Raw genomic sequence first — 23773 nt, forward strand, 5'->3', positions numbered from 1 at the left:
TTCCCTTCCTAACGCGAAGAAAACGCCAAACACGTCCCTTCCAGGCTGGCAGGACGGCGCCGGGCCAAGCCAACGCCTGCCCTGCCCGACACGGCGGTACGGGACAGGGCAAGAGGACGAGACCTTCGAAACGTGTTCGTGCTGACCTGGGCTGCTTCGCTTCAGCTTCTCACAACAAAATGGGAAGTGGCAACATAGCCAATTTCAATTTCTGACCTCCAGAATACTGATCTACATGCAGTATTTTTCATCCCCACTAAGAAAAAAAAAAAAAAATCAGTGTTTTCACTGAATATTGAAAAAAAGTCAACAGAAAAAAACAAATCCTTAAAATCTGGTAGCCTCTTTTCCATATTTAGTTATGGTGTACATGCTGACTTAAATGATTAACAATGTTATTGACAAACTGTCAATGACTGGTCTGTTAAGTAAGACATTGAATATTACTTAGTAAAGTTTTTCAAAGATACCAAAAAGTTACTGCTACTAAAAAAAAAAAAAAAAAAAAAACCCACACAAAAAACCCAAAACCTCAAACATTAAATCTTAAACATGCTGTTATTATTTTCAAGTGTGAGTTCTCTGCAATTTGAAATTTCATTACAGTTTTAACAGTACTGAGCAAATTTCATGTGTGAATTATCACAAGGCTGACAGCTTACAGCATCAAGAAATAAATTCCTGTCATCAGACAAACTTGTCAAGATCTAATCAAAACATTTCAAGTATGTAAGATAATAAATCATTAGCATCTATAACAGGTTGTGTGTTTTATATTCTAAAAAGGTACTTCTTCCACTGTCATTTGTTAGAAAGAATTCAAGTTTCCAACCGTGAAGTCTACGTAGCAATGACAGCTTTTTGCCACTGCAAATGGATAAATAGGTAAGATATAGTTATTATATATTACTCTGTTTGTATCTCTTGCATCATATGAGCAGATGAATTTAATTTATCCTCTTTAAAGAAGATCTGCTGTAACAAAAGTGCTTAGCAGAGGGTACTTTTCCTATTCAAATGGCGCATTTCCATTTGTTCCAACACAGTCAGCCCCAGAAATTTTCAGAATGAATGAATAAAGCTCTGGAATTTCATGGTACTGGCTGAAAAAGGAAAACAGTGACCTTTAAATCTCTTTTTCTGCCTTCTAATTTTTGAGCTTTTAGGGTTCCTGTTTACAAGCTTTGCTCTAGTCATTAGGGCTGAAAAGTCACTTGAAGAGAGAACACTTCCTTGCAGCAGTAGAGCTCCAGTAATTGTGACTTACAGACATACATCACAGGAATCGTGGTCCAGTAACAGGAATGGACAAACTTTTTCCTTTCCTCTACTGTACACTTGTTTTATTCACACAATATTACCTTTAATACTTCCTATAATGTAGCTAATGCAGGATTAAATGCGTGCAAGGTTAAAAGAAGGGCTGACTTGGGCTTTGTTCCTGAAATCATCCTTTGAAATCTGTGATCAACTGAGTTTCCAAATAAGGAAGGAAAAAAGTACTAGCAGATGACATCTCAATGCAATTGAAATATTATTCTATTCATGTAGCAATTGTTTTCATTCTGCATCTCCACCTTGACAAACACAGTGCAGCTGTGGAATCAATAGGCAGTAGTTCAAATTTAATACCTCTGTGGTCTTGACAACAAAGAGCACAATCAAGGCAATCAATTTTTATACCTGTTGTTCCACTATGCCTCATTTCGTGTTAGTCTTAAAATCCCCTTCAAAAACCCTATCAGCCGTACACCAAGCCATGCCCTGATTACCGCAGCACTTTTCCTGTCCCCTGGAGAAACGCCAAGCCTGCACCCTCCCAGCTATTCACCCTTTTCTGCTCCTCCAGAGCAGGGCTGGTAACTGCACTTCTCACAGTCCTCCAAACCAGACCAGGAATGGTGGGGCCAATGCAAAAGCATCAGAGCTGGAAGTTACACAACTGTGAGCAGCATAATTACGAGCTTCGCTTTTCCTGAATCACCAGTGAGTTAGCGTGTAAAAAAGTTATATCCCCGGGAAGAAGAAGAAAGCAAATGCCTGGAGATGGAAGCAAGGAGGGAGCAGACTACAGACAGAACTGATGACCTATTTGGGGATGTCCACTGTCAGGAGAACATTGCAGATCTCCAGGGGATAGAGCGGACAATGAAAATGCCTACCAGAGATGGGGGTACACTCACAGGGTGGAGACTCCGCTGGGTCTTAAGATGGCTTAACACTTTAATGTGTGCAATGGCACCAACTGAGTTTACATCTAAAAATGATAGGGTAGTTTCAAACATATGAAGTAGCACTACAAAAACACTGATTAAACAATTATGCAAAACATAAGACAAAAGTCCAACAGCATTTCACAACTACCGTATAAAGGTGAAACTCTACTCAGAATCAGTTTTAGATAGTAAATTATGAGGGAGGTGGTATGATTTCACTGGTTTCCACCCACTCCACAAAAGAGTTTGGCATTACATGTCCATGTATCCTGAAAAAATAAATCATGTTTTAAGAGGTAAGATAACTAATAAAAGAGTGCTGAGCTGTGACTACTTGGTCTGGAACACTGTTTACAGGGTGCAGCTGTAATCCGTTAAGTAAATATGCTAGTTTATCCTAAAGGGCATTTTTCATTTAAGACCACCCTTCTGATGAGAACGACACATGAACGTTCAAGATTTCAAAATGCCTCTTCCAACAGCACATCTGCCTCCCTGAGCACGTGCGCTGCCAGTACCTATATATATATTACCATTATTACTTCAGCCAGCCTCTATGCCACCTGCTCTCCAGGTCAACAACATAACCCTCAAAATAGAGGCTTACATTTAAGTTTGAGTTATATGAAGTGATAAATAGCATAAGATTATTTTGAAAGATTGTTGCACATTATTCACACAGAACTTTCAGAAGTGGAAACAAATAACTACTTTCACAAATCCTAAAAAACAAGAAATGTATTTAATCTTGCAGTACCCAAATGACAGGAACAGACCGTTGTGAAAGTTAATTTTTTGTATCAGTTCCATGTTTCAAGGCATAATTATTAAACATGCAACTTGATCTCTACATGACAAAAGAAGCAGCAGATTTTCAGACAACTAGTTAAAAATAAACCTTGGGAAAGAAATACAGCATCGTGGAATTTATAAAAAGCTGGTTCAAATACCCTCCTTCAAAAGAGTTCCTTATATTTGTTTCCTTTTATCTTAAGTTTATCATCTCAGATCATGCAGATACAAAATCAGTTGGAGACCATAACGTGCTACCGTTCAGGTTTCACAATAGGACTGGATCCTTACTGGACCTATCATTTTTGATGAAGGAAGCTAGGAGAGAAAAGATATTGGCCATTTTAAGCATCACTTTTCTGTTTACATAATACATTGTTTAGTGCATAGATATTGAAAATTTATTCTATTGCGATCTTTTGTATACAGAAACTGCATCTGAAAACAGGAATGTTTCAGGCAGCAAGTGCTGGCTTTTTGCATACGTATATACACACAATATGAAACAGAAATAAAGTCTGGAAATCTAGTTGTTCATTGACCTACAATACAACCCATATCTTTTAAACAGATGTGTTACGTTATAAAAGTGTGAAGAAAACAGGAGCCCATCACTCAAAATTGTCACTTTCTCTCAGTCTTGTAATTTGTCCTTGAATATGTAGCTGCACATATGGCACAGACCCACAGGCAAAGTTGGATGCTAGAGTCTGCACTGATGGCAGCCTAAATGTAGTCCTTTCAAATTAAAGTGAGAACCATCGCTACACTCAGGATGTTCCATATTTTTGCCAGAGCAGACAGCATGATTCCTGAGATTGCCTTTAACCTTGGCTTTCTTGCAAGGTAGCTCACTATCATACCAGTTGGGACAATAGACAAATATTTTTACAGCTATAACAGTAAATACATTTCAGTTAATAAGTTAATATTTCACAGATGATGAAATTCCACTGACACTCATTGACCTGGTACCATGCACTCATGTTTTAATATTTTTCCTTTGCTGACTATGTTTGCTTTAGGGTATACTACCAACCAGCAGGGGATTAATTAAATCTCTTTCCATACATAACCATTTGCATTACAGAAATTATGTAACGAGGGTTGGAATCTCCAGTTCTGATGGAACATACAACCTGGCCATGCAGGGACAAACTGTAATCCATCCATCAGATTAACAGGAAAGAATTTTTCATGGTGATTAAAAAAAAAAACCCCACCCCACACTAAGCTTCTCTTTCTCCTATCAGAATCTGTCAAGAAAAATAATTTCCTTCTTCTAACTGTATCATTGTAAATGGTTATTAAAAACAGTACTTATCAATTTCTCTCTCTAGAAATGATTACATCTGAACTTGTTTCCCAAACTCATCAGCAAAGAATTTTAAACAGCAACACTAAAACCATATCTGTATTGAATGTCAGATTAACCTATGGAATATGCTGCAGATATTTTCTATAATTTACTGACTTTTTAGAAACTAAATTCAGGCTCATACTGTTAGATCATCTGCTTAGCTACAGAAATGCTTAAAATACAGAAAATGAATACCCAAGCTCTTGCCAATATCATTCAAAATACTGAGAGGACACAGAGTTTCATTCCCAGACCTTTCCCCACACTGTACAGAATTTATGCCTGCAATCACACAAATCCTGAATTGCCATGGATATCTTCGTCCCAGTGCATCTTCGCATATTCCCAGTACCAGCCAAACTGCCTGGAACTGCCCTTTCCTAAGAAATGTCACCTTCATGGTGCCCCAACCTTCAGGACAATGTGCGTGGCACTAGAATAGTTAGCAGTATATATGTTCACCCAATGTTAACCCTAAAACATACTAGAAGTTCAAAGCAAATTAAATGTATTATTTAGATTAGTTCTCTACCTCAACAGAAGTTATGTGTCAGTAAAAATGTCATTTGCAAAGTACGTTAACAAATAAAACCAAATGGGGAAAAAAACCTCAGCTGTTTAACTAACAGGCGACCCTATTTCTCTAAATAATCAGTTTATATGAGTCTTCAAACCCACAGGTCATGAATCAGCCAATGATGCATTTAATGTTTTTAGCATCTTCCGGCCTTTCTCTTCTCTTCAGCTTAGAAATCCCTTACTAATCAGAAAAAAAAAAAAAAAAAAAGCCTTTGGATTTATTTCGAATTACAGTTACTGCAGAAGAAAATAAAGCTAAAAGCCCTTTAAACTTTAAGCAAAATTCTCAAACACAGCAAATTATTTTCCCTCCCCCACCAGCCCTCCTGCCTGGGCAACACAAAGTTCTTCCTCTGTCGCCAAAGCTAAGGATCCAGGTCACATCTGTGCATTAACCTGTCAAGAATATATGCCTCCAAAAGTCGCCCACTAACCTTTCATATCACTTAACCTCAGGGCTTACCGTAAGATTAAGGGTATTGGTTACTTGACCTAAAATAATTCCAGAATACATCTCAAAACAGAGAAGAATTCCCGCTTTCCTCAGAATATTTTCAGTGCCCACTCCCACATATATATATATATATTTTAGTAAGCTGAAGTGTCTACTCTATATTTTGAACATTACATCATGTTTTCAAGCCCAAAATACAACATTGCACAGTACACCACAGGCCAGACTGAACCCACTCATGGTAACAAACACGACTGAAACCACACATCATGGCTTGGATAGGCAGATGACAATAAAAACGATGCATGCAAATGACATTCCCAAGTGGGTGAATGGAGAGTTGCCCAACCCCAGGAATAAGCCAGCTGCCACAGCTGAGCTACAGATTACGCAAGGAGTAGGCGTCTGCAGCCAAGAGCAGGGTGGTAGACACAGATCCCTCGCAAGCCAGAGCAATGAATGACTTGCAATTCTCCAAGTCTCATCTCCTCCGCAGGATTCATTCCTATCTCTGTTATTTGGGACTGAGAGCACAGGGTCACTCTAATTTCGTGCTATCAGTCAAGCAGCAGTCTCTTTCTTTTCATAGTAAAGAAAATAGCTAGTTTCATATTTGATCCCAAGCTTTTCAGCTGAGGTTAAACAGCGAATGGTTTCTGAAAACTAGAGACAACGCCTGAGAACGCTGGTCACATCAAGAATAGCAGGTACAGTAACTCAGCTGTTCAACCCTTAGATGTCAGCAAACTAATTTACTATCAACTTGATTGTTTTCCCCAAGGCTAAAAAAAACTGTAGCAGCAGCCCTCTTCAAATACACTTGCCAAACTTATTTTTAAATGATATGTAGCACATAAAAGATTATGTTTTGAAGACGTAATTTCATTTGCAGGAAAAAGTAAATTTAAAGATTACAGCTTAAATTTTGGAACCCCGAGTCCTAGATGTGGCACAGAAGCATAGAAAAAATAGCGAAGTAGAAGAAAAAAGGTGAATTTGCTCTCATAACAATCCATAAATTGCAACAGCAGTAGCTTCAAGACCATTATAACTTATTCCCTGAAATAAACAGTAACAGCTACGCAAAACGTGCTTGTGGATCAACGACATAAAAAGCAAGATGCTTGGTAGTCCTCTGTAAATAAAAGGCAGGTTATACATTAAAACCTGAGAAGTAACACCCTTAATAAATCTTCCTTAGAGGTATTATATTTTTGCACAAATTAGCCTAAGGGAGAAGGAATATTGAGAGGAATAAAGTGCACAGCTTAGCTCATTAATCTTTCTCATTACTTAATTCTAATTTTACAAGGCCATGAAGCAGATTACTGATCCACCCTATGTGTGAAACAGCCTGCCCAGCACTGAACAGTCATCCAAAATAATGGGAGCAACTGTTCAAAATTCTCTTTCATTTTGCCAGACTGCACCAGTTTCAGAAATTTAAGTCAAAAGGTCACGTTCTACAAAATTTTGGAAAATGCAGAAAAGAGTGTCATCTCAGAGACATACAGGACTACAGCTGTAATGCTATTGTTAGAAACTGCTCTTAAAATTACTCTGTCTTGACTTGCACCAAAAATTCCTTCAAGACTGGGCATGCAATGATCACAAGGAAACAGTTACAGCTGCTAAAAATGCCAAGAGCATTACAAATAAACAAATCCAGTTTTATTCTCTCCCTTGTTGGCTCGTACTAATATTAATCTATTATTAAGCCAGTTGTCATTTCTACTATACATACATCTACTCCTTAAAAGGTTGTTTCTAAAAGAATTGACAGCTGACATCAAGGCTACCTGACCACCAATTTTATTTATAAAACTCTTTCAACATCCTTTATTGAATTTAAAACTGAATAATCAAGCCCAGCATAATTTTGGTCAGTTTGGGGACCCTTCTGGTCTATCCTACATAGAAGTTATATAAAACAATGTGCATCTCATGAAAACTCCTGGACCTGCTCACCAGCTCATATCCATTCAGTGCACTGTTAATACATACTGTGAACAAAGATCAAAGTTTACAAAGAAAATTATATTGAAATACATTGGTTGAGAGACAATCTCCAACACTGTAGTCGAACCAAGAAAAGATACATGGTCAGCTCAATATTAACATCATCAGCTGGTATCTCGCAACAGTCCAAAGGGTTCTGTTTATTCTGTCAGCTTGGTTTCTCATGGACTCCCCAGTTGTACAGTATTTGGAAGCAGAGAGGCAGAAATTAAGCTTTGGTGGTTGTTTTTGAGAGGCACCCCGCATGTCTCCAATTGCTTTGTCAATGTTAGGCTAAGACTTTTGACACATCAACAGAATTTTATCTTTACAATTGTATATTTCTAAACTAATTTAGACAAAAAGAAAATCTGTGTCAGACCAGTCTCCCAAGACGGCTGGACGGCTTGGTAATCCCTGAAATAAGACCAAGTTTCGTAAAACTCTGGGAGAAAGTCATACAGAAGAGCAATTTTTTAGTTCCTCAAAAAGCCTCAACAATGGAGGTGTCTCCCATCCTCTCCTAAATCTGCAGCAAGTCCACTCCACACAGATCATGTGAAAACACTCTCAGAAATTGAAAGCATAAGCAATCAATTTTAAAGATATTTAGTAATTAGTCCTAAAAGGAATTCCAAGCATATAAAGCTCCCTTGCCTTCATCTAGTTTATGACTGATAACATCTGTAACCTCACAAGGCATCCATTAACTTCAGTAGTTAATTATATCTGCTCTGACTGGACATCATTTAACAAAAGAAGATGATGTAATTTTTCATTGCTTAGCTAGTCTACATGAGGCACTTCAGCTTACCCCTCTCAAATCACTCTTTCTCAACAGAAGCAGGGAAGGAGGGACAGCCAAAGGGTGCTCTGATCATTTTTTGCAAAGGAATAGTCAAAGGCCATCATCCACTTAATGAAGAAATCCACATGCTGAGCACCATGTGAAAATTTGGAATAAGCAGATGCCAGCCAGTATTCACATCTTTGGAAGCAGCCAACAGAATTTTAATTTCTCTTTTTGCCCTCAGAAGTGAACGGTCTCTGATACTGCTTATGTCTGCTGCGCTCCAAACTGCAGCCAAACCGAAACATAAATCCTTGACAGAAGTGATGAAAGAAAGGGCTCTGTTGCTTCATTCCCAGATAATAAATATTTTTTAGAGCAAAAGCCAATAGCCACAGAAGTTTTACATTTGTATTATGTGTAAAGGAAGAGAGTCATCCCCTGGAAATATAAGGTGGTTACACACCTAGTGTGACATTCAGAGTTATAACACAAAGTATTTCTAGAACTACCTTTTTATAATTAGTTCTGGAAAACAGTATTTTCAGTGAAAAACAAACATTAAATTGAAACATGCTCTCCTATCATGTCTTTCACACATACTTTTAAACAGGTATTTTATCTGCTTAGCAATATTTAACTGTAAAGACAAAAAAAAAGGCAATTAAATGGTCCTCCGAATTTTGATGAGGTAGAACTGTAATAACCACCAACCCTACCCTAATTTTAAAATAATAATATTGGACTATCCTAATTTCAAGGGAACAACACTGCCTGTCACGTTCACACGTGGCAAGGCTCTGAAGGTGAAATATAAAATGTGGAACCGCAAAGTGGTGCTAGGCCAAACCCAAGATTAATTTACAGATCAAACAGTGTGGTGAAAGGTTTATATCGGTGTATGCAAGACAATCTCCAGGCTTAGAGGAGGTGGAACCTATCTTGGGAAAGCAACATCTATTGCTTTCAAAATGAAAGGCAGCAGAACTGGGAACCATAGGCATCTGATGACTGACCTCATCCCTGGGCATATTTTAAACAACCACATCCAGGCCTGCCTTTCAGGTATATGATAAATTGTGCAAATGTCAAGTGAACTAAGGTTTTTGGATCTCTAAGATTTCTCATATGAAAAAGCATGAGATACATCTAGACATCTTTCACAGATTTATTTCTGAACAACCTTACATTTAATACAGTTGGGTAATTCAGACTTACTTGGTGCCAAGAGATCTGTTTCAGAGTAAAGGAAAATTCATCCCCAATTAAAGTACTGGTAAAATACAGGCACTCACTCCCAAAGCACAGATTTGAGAAACTGCAGACTGTACCTAATGACTTTTAGTTCTGATGGGCGATTAGTGTGCTCTGTAATGGACTGACAGAAACAGCTGATTCTATTACAAGGACATGTTCTGGCTGGGATTTTCTTTCTGTTGCGTTTAAATCATAAATATGAACTCTCTAGAAAATATATGAAGACAAAAGATCTTAATCAATCTCTAAAACTTCTGTCTTCTCTCCTTTACCATGCTTCAAATTAGACCAAACACTGACTTCATCACCAGGAAAAGCCTCTCGGGTACGCAGGACTGTCTGTACTGTCATTACTCTTCCATACTATCAAGCACAGAGTTCTCCTCATCCTCTATGCCTTTTAGAAGAAACTGCAAGTTTTTTTCATTCAGGTGTTGGTTTCAAAGGCAGATTTTAAGGTATATTCCAATTTGTACCTATGGGTACAGAAGAAATTTCTGAAGTCTTTGCAAGACTTGCAAATTCATCAAAAATTGTCATTGAACAGTCCTTTTCTCCAAAGAGGATTCGGGAAGGGGCTTCTCCTGAACCTGACAGATCTCACAACAGCTAGTCTAATCAATGTCCTTGTTCACACTTTCAGGTTCAATTCAATGCATGCTTAAAGCATTCCGCTCACAATAGCTTCTAGGTAGTAAAAAAGTCTTTAATACGTTGTTTTTAACTCATTGTCTTTACTGTACTATAGGAGAACTGGAATACCAGAATCTAAGTCCGTGCTTCTCTAATACACATTTCATACAACCTACAAAATACATACTGGAAAGAAAAAGTAGCATGTGAAACATAAACCATATTACAGGCAAACTTTTAGTACATCAAAAAAATTAAGTACAAAAGTGGTGCAAGCACCTAAAAAACAGCTGTATGCCTCTGCACAAGCTTTCTCACTGTTGTTTTTCAACAGTTTTGTTGCAATTTTCTTTTGCCTATCCCACTCCGCTAACAATCAGCCCCAATTCAATAGCTTTTCCCAGAGCAGAAGTTACAATTTCTATGTGCTTGCCACATTATGTTAGAGGACATTTTGTACAAAGACTATTTGTTGTAGATGTTGAAAGACTTAATTTTCACGATACTCACTAATGAGAAAAAAATTCTTATAAGAAGTTTCACAGAACCTTTTGCATTTTTGTTTGAGGGATCAAATTACAAAGAAAAAGCTAAAGAGAGAAAAGTTTAGTGAACATCTGTGAAGAAATAACCTAAATAGCTTGCAAAGAAAGACTAACGATTTAACTTTCCAATAGCAAACTTCTACCTATACGCTCTTTGGTTTGATAAGTTGTATTCTCCATCAACAAAATCCTTAGTTTATTTCCTTTAAATGTTTAACTCATTAATCCATATTTAGACATTAACATTTTCTCTCAGCCAGTGCTGCCACAAGCTGCATGACTCACCATATTCTCACAAGAGAAGTGCAACTTCAGCAGCCAGAACTAAGGATTAGTAAAAGAATTAAAGTGATCGTGTAAAATCATTCATTGCATACACAAAACCTGAATTAAGTTCATTCATTCTCCTCTAAATTTAAATTCTGTGATAACTAATATTTTTCATTTCAATAAAAGTTTAGAAATTGATAAAGTAGTTCCAACATATTCTGAGGTTTTGGGGTTTTTTTTTTTAGTATTTTCACTTTTTTGTTTCTCACGAAGTAAAAGCGCAAAGAAAAGGAAAGACAGCAATTCCCATTTAAATCATATTCTTGGGGCTAAAACATTACACCAAATTCACCACCACATTTTAAGCATTTCAGTTTACTTAAGAGGAAAGATATACCTTCAGACAGAAACTTTCAGGATCTAAGGGTTTACTTTTAATACAGACTTTGTGTTTGTTGAATTCAGAATTTTAACATCGGAAAGCAAAACCACCATCTAGTCCAGAAATTACAGATGACTGGCTATAGGGGGACTTAAGTAACACACATAAACCCAAAGTAATCCCAGTGCAGCTTCTGGGTTTACTGCAGATTTACATTATGCTAAGTGATATTTTAGACTTAACATCTTAAATGGTCTTTTCTCACTTTGATAAAAAAAGCAAGTCACAGGTAACACTCTTGGGTTTTTTTCACTGTTATTAATTCCCCACTATCTTCTTTAAGTAATGAATTAGACTATGGCTTTTTTCTGCCCATCATTTATTTTTATAGAAGTATTTATCTTTGAAACAAATTAAAAAATCAGCTTGACATTTATCCAAGAAAAATACTGAGATGGTTCACACAGAGACAAGAACTATCAGAGGTTTGAAAAAAAAAAAACAAAACAACAAAAAAAAAAACCTTCAGGAAAAAAAAGCAGGTTTTCAGATGTAGTAAGTCCACTGTCTTACTAGGAGATGAACCCCTGGGAAAGTGCATTGTTTTGTTAACAAGGTGTTGGAATATATTTCAGCTGGAGGTAAAGCAACTCAAATCATACTCCCTCCCTCGCCTGAAGCTGTAAGAAGCTAGCCAGCATTTATGCCTAGTCTGCTTAAATTGCAGTGTACAACTTGCTTAAAAAAAAAATAAATCAATAGACATTATGCCTACGTATTTAAAAATCAATAGACATTATAGATGAATAAAATATTCTTTTCATTTTCCCAATAATTCTAATTGAATATTTATAAGCCTCTCTACCCAAGTTTAACATTAAATCAGATGTACACAGAGCATTTAAATGTGTACTGGTTCTAGGAAGCAGAATCTGTACTGTAAAACAAACTAGACAGAATTATTCGTAAAATAGCGACTGAAGAGTACTAAACCTTACTTTCAGTCTTAATACTTCAAGTTTTGCTAATTCCATTATACGTAAATAGCATTCCACTGCCTGTTCAGTCCTAGAGAGATAATGAACAGGATATGAAACCGATAAAGCAAATGACCAACAAAAAGATAGTATTGCCAAAACAATATAGGGACCTCACTGCACAAATTTCCATTAATTTCAATGGAAAAAGTGGGAAATTAAGTTCATTGCACTGTCTGAAAATCCCCCTCTGTGGTTTCCTTCATACCCAACAGGCTTTTGCCTCCATAGATTCAGGTATTCCTATCAAGGTACATAAGTCTCTGGAGCCTGAGAAATGCAGGAAGCAAAAAAGGGCTCAAAAAGCCAACAGGCAAATGAACAATGTAACAGCAAGATATAGGAAAGGGAAATGAACCTGCCTACAATGCCAGTTAGCTGCCATGTGCAATATCGAGCAACGGAGCAAAGCAGAAGTTACAAGTGCTTCCACAGTAATTCTACAAGCCTGAAAAATAAAACAAAAGTATATTTGGCATCAACCACCCACCCTCTGTAACAGGCATCCCACACACCTACCCACAGGAGGATAACCTATGGGATAGTGTTGTCAGTATCTACTTTTCAGGAATGATGGATTAAGATGTATGGGCAGGGAAGTGGCTCTGTACATGAAGTTTACCAGGATAAAAATATTACAGAAGAAAAGCATCATGGAATCTCTTTGGGCAGGAATCCTAGCCTGTAATAGCAAAAAATGCAGTTCCGGGACTGTACTACCAACTCTCATACCAGGACAGTGACAACATTCAGAAAACATTAAATAAGGTTAGGGAAGCTTCAAAGTTCGGACAAGTCATGGGAGTGGAAGATTTCAGTTGTCCACACAGACTGGGCCAGTGCCTCATTAGGATAAGCAATAGAGAGAATATTTTGGATGTAATAAAATAATTGCTTCTTGGAAGACCAGTCTGAACTCCAAGAATAGATGCTATTTTGGATTTGTCTCCAGTCTTCTACATTCTTTTTAATTTGTAGTGCCCACAGCATGATTCTGTCTTGACTGAGGTGCAGCAGTCCTCCTGGGCAGATGCCTTCAGTTCCAAAAGGCTGATCAGCTCCCATCGCACCTAATCCCTTCTTTTTACACCATTATGTCAGCCACACATGGGAGCTGCTAATCTCTTGTCTACCAATTCCCACACATGTAGCTGGCAGGTATTACAAAGAATGTTATCACAGAAATCTTGTATTTCAGTGTCCCACTTGGCAACCTGAAGTTAGCCTCAAGAGTATCCCTCCTCGAACATCCTACATCAGAAATCCATTTAACTTCATTTACTAACAGAATCTCCCACTATCACAATCAGCTTCCCCTTAATCTTAGGGATCACCTCTGCTGCAGGAGCCTCCTCAGTACATAAGGATACAGTGACATGGCCTGGAAGGTGGGTCTTATCCAAAAGATTGTGTCCGTGCTTCCCAGCATGTTGTCCTCTTTTTCCGAAATGCACATCCTCATCAGCAGCACAGAGGCTGCCACAGTTAAGATGGGAGTACCCTATCACGTCTCTGTAGGTATCATCTATGAACCTCTCTAAGTTAGTCCAATTCTGCTACTTTCAGCTTAAAAGAGAAAACCTATTCTTTTAGTGCTGGGAGCTCCTTGAACTGCGTGCACACATTAAAGGCCTGCTCCCTGACTACATGATCATATATTTTGCGTTCTCTGCAATAACTGGAGCACCCTTCCCTTATACAAGTAAAAATCTAGTGTCTCTTGTGTTTAAAATGTGTTAGGTATTGGAAGCTAATATTAGTTAAGCTTCTCCTTTAAGTAAGTGATTAAGATTACTCTCTTCCCACCCTGTTCTACTTTTATTAAGCAAATTAGAAATAGGTGAGATATATCCAAAAACATGTTTGGTTTGTTGTTTTGTTGGGTTTGTTTGGGGTTTTTTTGAATGCTGACTTGAGGCATTCTCTCTCTTCACTGATGACAGCCAACGTTTTTGTTGTCTCCTGTTCACTGTACAAATTAGAAAATTCTGTTACTTGCACTCCTGCATCTCTGAATAGGCTAAGCGTTCTCAGTATCCCATATGCTCAGACAGAAAGCTGGGTAATGTTTTAGGCGTGTGAAACATCTCACGTACGGAAGTAAAAAAAATAAATGCAGATCAGAAGTAAATTATTTTATTACAGCAAAATGTTAGTAGGAGACCTCAAGGTTTTCCATTAATTGCAGCATACAGTACATTAGTAGATACTGCACAAGACCAAACATGCAGATTTTCTGTAAATCCCTGGCAGTGTGAGGAAATTATTAGGTGAGTGGTCAACACAATGCCAGAATCGATATATACACAACTAACTACTCATACACCCACGTAAGGCCAAACCAGCAGTAATTCCAAAAAGGATAGGGGAGAAACTGTGAACAGTTCACTGAAGACAATGTACAGCTGGAGTCTGGAAAAAAAGGCAAACAAGCTGTTAGGCAGCGTCAAGAACAGGATGGAACATAATATGGAAATTATTATAATGCCATTAGCTCAATCAGAAACACATCAGCAGCTATGATGCCATGTCTGGTTCTGGTCATGTCATTCACAAAGACAAATTCCAGACTCCTAGCCGAGACAGCTAGCTACTATTCTTAAAATTCATTTTCCTATGTAATATACACTTGAGCCTGAAACTAGAAAAAAACCTCCAAGCACCAACTTTAAGGAACAAGTTTTCAGAAGAGAGGAAATAACTTCTCCTTCTAAGCCAAAAGAATAGAGGTAGTTTCAAAGGTCTGCAGTGTGACTGCACCGGCATTGAGCAGTGCCTTCCATAGTTCAGCAAGGAGCATCTCCAGTTCGTCTAAAAGAAATGAATATTCAAATGCTGGCACCCATCATTCCAGCAAAAGTAGTCTTTGGCTGCAGTGAGGACACAGTCTCTTGGATTCATTGAGTAAAATCAAGTGAGAATTCCCATGGGAGGAAAGCTACTCAGAACAAAGGACAATGCTGGCACAAGAAATTATGCATACAAATGGGTGCATGTACATGTGCTGGAAATGGAAATTAAAAGTTTCTAATTTTCAGAAGACCATGCTTCTGAAACAGTAGCAATACAGATGATGAAGTATCTACATTCTCTGTGGTCCTAAAGAGATACAATTGGCCAGTGTATATACATTATTCCATACATATGTATATATACACACACAATTTCTATGAATACACACACACAAAGAAATTCTATTTTCTTGGGATAAATGGAAAAGCTCATACATTTTCATTTGTACATACGCAAACGTCAAAGAAACCAGAAGAGCAAATTTTGTTCCAATGCACTGATGCAACACAGACTGCAGTACTGTTTATAACACCTTCTTTTACAACCGACTTCTTTCTTTGGATAGCAAAAGGCTTAAAAGCCACAGGTTTCTGAAATGCATTTTCTAGATGTGCAATTTACGGAAGCATTCAAAAACAGCCTACAATATATATAGCAGGCAAACTGTGAAAGCTTAGCACAAGAGGAATTTTCCTAATCTGCTTAAGGACAGGATTTTTTCAGTGGCAACATGGCCGCTTCTATATGCCTGTGTTTCTCTGCACTAAGCCTGTTTGCTTTTTGTTTTCTGTTTAGTTTGATCCTCTGGGGAGGATTAATTGTTTTTTGCTTTTTTGCCTTCATGGTAGGATCGCTTTATTATCTGATTTTACGGCTTCCGTTGCCATTTTCTGTGGGGGCACTTTTTTGTTTGTTTTGTGGTTCATCTTCAGTGAATCCTCTCTAGTTAACATACAAACTTTTTGGCTTTTTACTCCACTCTGTTAGTACACCACGCTACAAGTTGCCTTATGAGAGAGTAGCTGCAAGACTATCAAAAGCCCAATTTTCAGCAAGTGAAGACTACAGAAGGATCTGTCTGCTGCTGATACACTGAGGTCCCCACTGAAACACTTCTTAAGCCACAAATGTGTCATTTGGGATGGATGGAGCTAAATCACCACATCTTTTCACAAGAGGATGCACTCCAGTACTAGGAATCAAACTGGTGAAGAATACACTATGGATCAGGATTTTTTCCAGGAGAAGAGAGCTACCAAGAATCCAAAGGTTTTCTCATTTGACTCCATTCCACCAGCAACTATCATGAGCGGTTATTTCAGGTTTTTGCATCTCTAAATAAGGTTTTCACCATTGAAAAAAGAATTAGCACCTTTATGTTAATCAGTGAAAATATTTAATTTTGACTTGGTTATTAAATTTCATATTACACATACTTATGATATGGACTTTGGAAATACACTGGTGGATTAATCTCCACCATTAATACTGCAATAAAAGGAGAGTGACAGGTCTCTCCTGATCAGCTTCTAGAAATGAAGATGCAAGCTTTATAAACTGAGAAAGGATTATTTCAGATCTTCTAACACTGATTGTTGGCAGCATTGTTAATGTATCAGCATCTTGTATTACTTGTAAAAATTAAAATTCTATGTACTTTGGAGAAAGTTCTACTTTGTCCACCACCAGGAAGCAAAGGGAGTCTATACAATATCTGGCTATTCTTTTAGTATTGGCTTGTTGTTACATCTTGTGCATCAGAAGGTAACCTTCCATGTCCAAAAATCAATTTCTTGTAAGATTATGTCACTGGTTGGCAGTTTTTCCCACTTCTGTCCTCTGCTATGTTTTTCTCTGTTGAAAGTTCAAATTGTGTTTAGCAAGTGTTCTTATTCAGTATTTTGCTGTCAGTGGAGTTCTAATCTCTTTCCTGCAACCAGGAGTTACCGTCATAATTCCAGTGACATACTGGCTGCCCTTACAAATTGCAATGAATTTTTTCCCATCATTTTGAGATTGTCCTTGAGGAATAGCATAAACAGTCTTAATTTCTCAGTTAATTCTCAAACTGCTTGCAAACCAGGCCGTGGTCAAACTATTGCGAGTGCTCAGGTAAGGACAGGACACAAAGCTGCCACATCTCAGTTCAGATGCAGTAGCTAGCCACGTGCACAGCTACAAGTCCATTACAAGCCTTACTTACATTACCTTCATTAACTTTCTTAACACTCGCCTGCTCTGGTGAATTCATCTGATGTTGAAAGCTGACTTCTGTTTCTATTTGTTCTGAGGTTGGATTTCCATCAAATTTGCAGCTATGTCTTTAATCTTCCAGACCAAAATAGCATAGATGAATTTTTACCTGGATCAAAAATAGGAGACCTTATTCACATTAGTAATGTTAGCACTTTTCTTCTAATGTTAGTACTAATGTTTGTACTTTTCTTGTTGAGCTAATACTGTACATTGTTCCCTTATGATAGTTCTACTTTGTATATAGTCAATCCTGTGGCATTAGGTGTATTAACAATGATAAAAGTTCTATTTCTTACTTGATACTCATATTTTTAGTTTAAAATTTTCATGAGCTGATCTCCATATTATGATTTTATATTTCCACAAGACTACTCATATAGCTATAACATGAGTTCTTTAAGGAATTATGATTCATATTCTGATATCTCTTACACTATTTAACATGTGTCAAAATAAATAGTAGAAAAATCCTTTTTAATGCAAAAGAATATCTGCATGGATATTGCACAAATCTTTATCAACTGAAATACTATTTGAAGATTTCCATTCCAAAGCAATTACCACTCCTGCAGAAGAAAGCAGCTGATGAAACAGGGGGCAAAAAAGATCAGTACTTAATCCATTATCACATCCCAGTAATGCTAATCTAGGTGTAAGATTAATTTGGACTTCAAACATATTAAGCAGCAAAATAAGATTTGCTTCCAGAAATATTCAAAAGGCAGTATATCCATATGATCAGATTCAACATTCACTGCAACCTTTCTTCCACAATATACATTTGAAACCAACTTTTCAGTTTATAATTTATCTCAGATGTTTAGCAAAAGATAATACAAATAGATGGTCTATGGAAGCATTTACAAGACCCAAACATGCATTTTAATATGGGACACAGAACTTAACCATTCACTAGATACTCTTCTCTGATGGGGCAATTAAAAGACAAGGAAGATATTTCCAAAGCAATCCCTTTAGTATTTCTCTCATATAAACTTATAAAATTATTTTGAAGTAGCATTTTGTTTGTTCCATCTATGATTTTTCTATTCTTTTTAATTCTATAGTTTTTCCTAAGAACTCGACAGCTACTTGGTAGGCGGATGGGTGGATGGTCTTTTTGTTCCTAGTAGTCCTTGGTTTAAAATGTCAACATTCATTATTCTCATATTACCTCATTTTTAACTAGAACAGGTTTCCTCTGAATTTGATTTAAATTTTAACCTTTAAAAACCAATATCATGTTCAGATTCTATGACTGTTTATCTCTACCTTATTGCGCTGTATTTTATGATCTTTAGAGTTAGTTTGACTCCCTTGTCTACATTTTTCAAGTAAAAGTCTTTAAGACGCCGTCCATCTGGAAAATCTTTGCTCCATTCAGGGAATTAAGCACAGTCCTTTGCTACAACTTAAAATATATTTACAGATATTTTTATACTTTGTCTGCATAATTTTTCATTTTCTGTTTCTATGTGGTTTTCCAGCTGCTATGAAGCACGTAACATTTTAGGAGTACACAAAATAGCAACAACACAAATCCCAAACAGAAGATTCAGAGGGGAAAAAAAGAATAATAAGTATTTAACAATAAAGTGAATGTTATTTCAAACTGACCAAAAAAGACACATTTTTCAAATACGTCTGTTTGCATGGTTGAAAGACTGTGAGAGAGAGCAGAAACAAGATTTGTAAGAGAGGCAAGTTAAGTAAAAGCCTACAGTATTGTTCAACTGTTCCAAAATATTATGCTTAAAACCAATTTTTAGCCATAACACCAATTAAAAATCACTATCCATTATACTAAAAGGATTTTATTCTATTTTTGCTTTTTTGAAATTGACACACATCCACGACTACAAGTGGCAGAGAACATGGGACATGGTTGACATTTAGGAAAGAAGCCTGATTCATTTCAAGAGTTATAGAAGGGTTTTTTCCCCCTGTATTTGGATAGCATAATACAGAACCTAAACCTGCCTGTTACACAAGTATTAAACAGGAATTTCATTTATTTCATTTTGAGAGTTCTATTAGAATTGACTCAGCATCTCAAACTGTTTGAGCACTTGCAGCTTTCACATACGACTTGGGTCACCCATCCTTCCTCATCCTAACAACAACTTGTTCCACACAAGATGACTGCAAATTTATGCCACTCTTTGGTTCATGAAAACAAACTGTTCTTTTATTTTATTTTATAAAAAGGAAGAAGCCAAATCAACCAACTCCATAAAAACACTCAGTAAAGACCCAGAAGCCCAGCCCACATACAAAGGTAGCCTATTTTTATTTTTACAGCTAAATATCTTGCTGTATTTTTTTTATTTCAGGAGAGCAGGGGGCTCTTGAAATACCAAAAGGAATCATTTTAATGCTTTCTGAAATCTGCCTCCTAGGAGTTTAGAAGCACTAATTCTTCACCAAGAATAGTTGGGGAGAAATTGAGTTGGCTAGCTGGGGAAAAAAATGCAACTGTTCCATTTAAAACATCACTTCTCAAGTGGTCAGGTTTCATTTGCACAACACACCCTGCTGCCATTAATTTAGCAGCCCTCTAATCAAGCATACTTCCTGACAGAAAAGTAGAGAATAGTGAAATGATTGTTGTTAAACTCCAAAGTTTTCAGAAAATGGAACATACATAAGTATGAAGCCTCCTTTCGAGTCCCATTATACAACATCCACAGTTCCGTGATGCTGTTTGACTTCACCTGCAAAACTAGGATCTGCACACTGTGGCTTAAGGATAAATGAGGAATAATGAAGGGAGGTAAAGCCCTCTTGTCAGAAAGGCTTTAATTTGCCTACAATAGGGAATTCTTGTAAGTTCAAAAATAAAATAAAAATAAGTAGTCGTTTCTTTAATATTAACTTTCACCTGATACTAGTGACCAGCGCATCCAGAGACCCAAGCAACAGAGTTTTCAAGAACTCAAGACACCAATACTAGAATGCTTTGTTTAAAATATCAGTGTATATATTAAGGGTATTTAAAATTCATTTTACTTCAGGAAGAAATTAGGTCACCTGAGGATTAAGGAATAAATGAATGAAAGCCATACACCAACTTCTTAAACAATGAGAAAACACATTTGTTTCTGGTTGAAAGGCAAAGTTAGTAAAACTGTTTGCTAGCATTATATTGTCTGCCAAAACACACAAGCAAGGAATGGAAATCACTTCGAGTAATTCACCTAGTAAAGACCAAGAGAAAAATAGAAATAAGTTACATGCCATGCAGTAACCAACCTAACCTTCTCTGAAGTCATTGCAGTTTCACCTCTAATGCTATTTTGATTTTTTTAAAACAGAAAAAATATGGTTATCTTGTGGTATACAAACGCCACAAAAAAGATGAAGTTATATGTGCAAGTAATGCAAGGCAAGTTCTACCCCAAGCCCCTCTCATTCCACTAAATCTCTGCCTTCAATTTTATGCAAGTTATGTGGAGGCTAGCTTTCAAGAAATTGAAATTCTTTTTTTAAAAATATGAGTTAAGTACATGGAAAATTGGCAGTTCCCAGCAACAGCACATGAAGTACCTCTTGGCTCCTCATTTACACATGTAACTGGATTTTTTTACCTGGCTACAATCGCCTTCCCATCTCTATCAAAAAGAAGGAATTCTCTTACAGTACCATTTCTAGGTAACTCGTTTCACCGAGATTGCTGTGATCCATACAACCAGGCAAGGTACAAGCTATTTCTCTTGATTCATAGTAAATCAATATTATGTTTCCAGCACCATACAACTAAATTACATCTATTGCGTCTGCTGCTGAAAGCTATATGTAAGGGCATAGTTTTTCTTTAGTATTTCATTTTTATCAGTCCCAATGGTACTACATTGCATTCTCTGCTATATTATGCCTTAACAAAAATGATTTTACTACATCACTCCATCATCTGTCTAAACTTAATCAAGCACAACATTGCTTTTTGAAAGTCTACAGTAGTCTCATGTCCCTGAGGGGCTTTCTTCATGGTAGCCACTTTGGAAGAAAAATATCAGCTCAGCATTGTCAAACTATCAAAATTTACAAGCAGGCAGTCACCAGCACACAGCAAAACTGTCCCTGATCATACAGTTGTTTAAAAAAAAAAAAATCTTTAATATTTGCCCATTTCAATACAACAAGTTTTGGGTGCTATTTCATAAAGAAACGTTTTGAGACAAAAGTTGAACAGAACTGCCAGGTTTAAATATGGCTCACAGAGTTTTAAGGTAGGGCCTGCCGAAACAGTCAACAAAGCTAAGAACGTGAAGCTGCATGACATTCACATTTAAGAAAGGAAGAGAAGATAAAAGCTAGAAAAACAAATAGTAAATGACTGGAAACCATTAGAGAGAATAACCTGTCAGCCCACAGCCTTTGTAATCTTCATATCAATCTGATCGGTAAAACCACTCATGTCCCTGTTTAAGTCACCTCCAATCTTTTTCTTGCCCTTACCTCACCACAATCCATTCCTCCAGCCTTTAAATTTATCCTCATTGTTTAAGTTTTTTAAGATCCTAATCCCCTCCCAACAGGCATCCAACAATTAGCCCCCACAGGAGGATCTCTTTTCTAGTCGGTACACATTCTTCCACCTTGGCCAAATTATTCACTACAATTATGAAAAATAAAGCTAAACTACACACACTTTTACAGAGAAGGAAATCACTACATATACCTAAAAGACGAAAAGCAGCATAATATTGGAAACACTTTATAATTGTCTGAGGGCCACAAATTTGCTGGGAAGGAGACAACCATGGGTTTGGCTTGTTCTATTTCAAACCAATGTAGCCTAGAGCCATTACCAGCATGTACAAGCCACAGCTCACAGAACAAATGGAGCAGAAAGGACCTTATTCACGGACTACACTAACCTACCCCAATGACATCTGATATAATTTCATTTTTTGGCTGCCAATACAAGTGACATTTATTAGCCTATGGTGATATAAAACAAGTGATAAATGTCACAGTCAATTAATATTTTCATATTTTGATGAAAGTAATTTAAAAGCAATTATATCAGGTTACAGTTGTTTAAGCTATGCCATACAATAGGCAATAATTATATTCATCCTCATTCCAAACATGATTTTAGCACACTAATATCCAAGAGCATTTTGGAAAGAGAAACCTTTGGCTACAAAAGCATCTGTTGTGCTAAAACAATTTGATTTAAAAGGAGCATTGCCATTAGCAAAATGAGTCATTTATAGATTTGACCAAAGACAGGTAAAAAACAAAGTTGAACCACTTTCCATCCAGAGAATTACTTGTTTGTATTCATAGACAAATCCTGCTAACTTCAAAGCCCTGATTTTAATGATATATATCTCATCTCCAAAGAGAAACAATACAAAACCATAAATGCAATTATTTATTTAAGAAAGAAGAAATTCATTAAAAGGGCAGCAATTGCTATGTCAGGGTGTCTTCTCCATAGAAAGTGGAAGAATTAAACTCTTTATTCACTATATTATGAAAAGCCTGCAGCAGAACGCTTCACTCAAATGCCCACAGCAGACAACTACGTGTCAGGATGCATGGAAAAATGGATGTTATTACCTTCAGACATATCAATAAAATTGATATGGAAGAATAGTTAAGGACAGTGAGGCTGAACGTTAGAATAAAGACCATCAAAATCTGAAACAACTTAGTACTTTTTACTAGATGTCATTCTTGATCCTTAAAGCAGGATCCTAAAAGAGAAACTTCAGTTTAATCATACAGAAGCATTTACGTAAAATGCCATGTATTATATATTTATGCTATAGTATACAAGAATTGAATTCAAACTGAAATTAGCTTTCTAATATGGAATAAATAAGACTAGCAAATTCAAATGAATAGGTGCATAACCTACCAGTCTTTCTTTTAGGCTCTGAATCACAAAACTACAAAATGTGATTTGTAGTAAATTTCCCAAATAGAGATAATGATTGCAAAGCTCATAAGCCAAGTCGAAGGAACTCCGCGCTGCATTATTTACAGAATCAATAGAATGTTTTCACAAGAAATGAGTAAAGTGAAAAAGCGTATTTCTAAAGCATATCTGGCTACATTAAACCTAGTCTAATAAATCACTTGTACTTTTAGGTGGCTTTTATTTTGTTTAGCGATTTCTTTCAAATGTGCCACTGATATCCAGGCCAGAAGTTATACTACTTAACCCACATGATAATTAAGAATAACCTTTAACAAGTAGAAACATAAACATTCAGATAGCAAAATTTTAGTAAGCTCACCAAAGCCAACCCCATTTCTTCAATTCCTGAAAGAGTATGTAAACTTGAAACAGTTTGTTCCTGTAAGAAAAAAGGCTGCTAAAGTGTATTCACAGATTTGAAAATTCAGAATATATCCACACAGTTGAACACAAACTACAGGGAATAACTGAACTGT

General features: G+C 36.8%; 1 protein-coding gene across 3 annotated transcripts in view; it reads right to left on the bottom strand.

The window, feature by feature from the left end:
• MAST2 (microtubule associated serine/threonine kinase 2) overlaps positions 1–23773 on the bottom strand; it is a 173576-nt gene that overhangs the window by 112672 nt on the left and 37131 nt on the right. The window contains exon 1 of one of the 3 annotated variants that reach the window (XM_009326584.1): positions 17315–17442. The exons of the other annotated variants lie outside the window; for them this stretch is intronic. Coding sequence (XP_009324859.1) covers positions 17315–17320 — 6 coding nt within the window. The 5' untranslated portion in view covers positions 17321–17442. Of the gene's footprint in view, positions 1–17314; positions 17443–23773 lie in introns of those variants that run through there. 3 annotated transcript variants of the gene reach the window in all.

Source organism: Pygoscelis adeliae, unplaced genomic scaffold (genome assembly GCF_000699105.1).
Source record: "Pygoscelis adeliae isolate BGI_AS28 unplaced genomic scaffold, ASM69910v1 Scaffold306, whole genome shotgun sequence".
NCBI lineage: Eukaryota > Metazoa > Chordata > Aves > Sphenisciformes > Spheniscidae > Pygoscelis > Pygoscelis adeliae.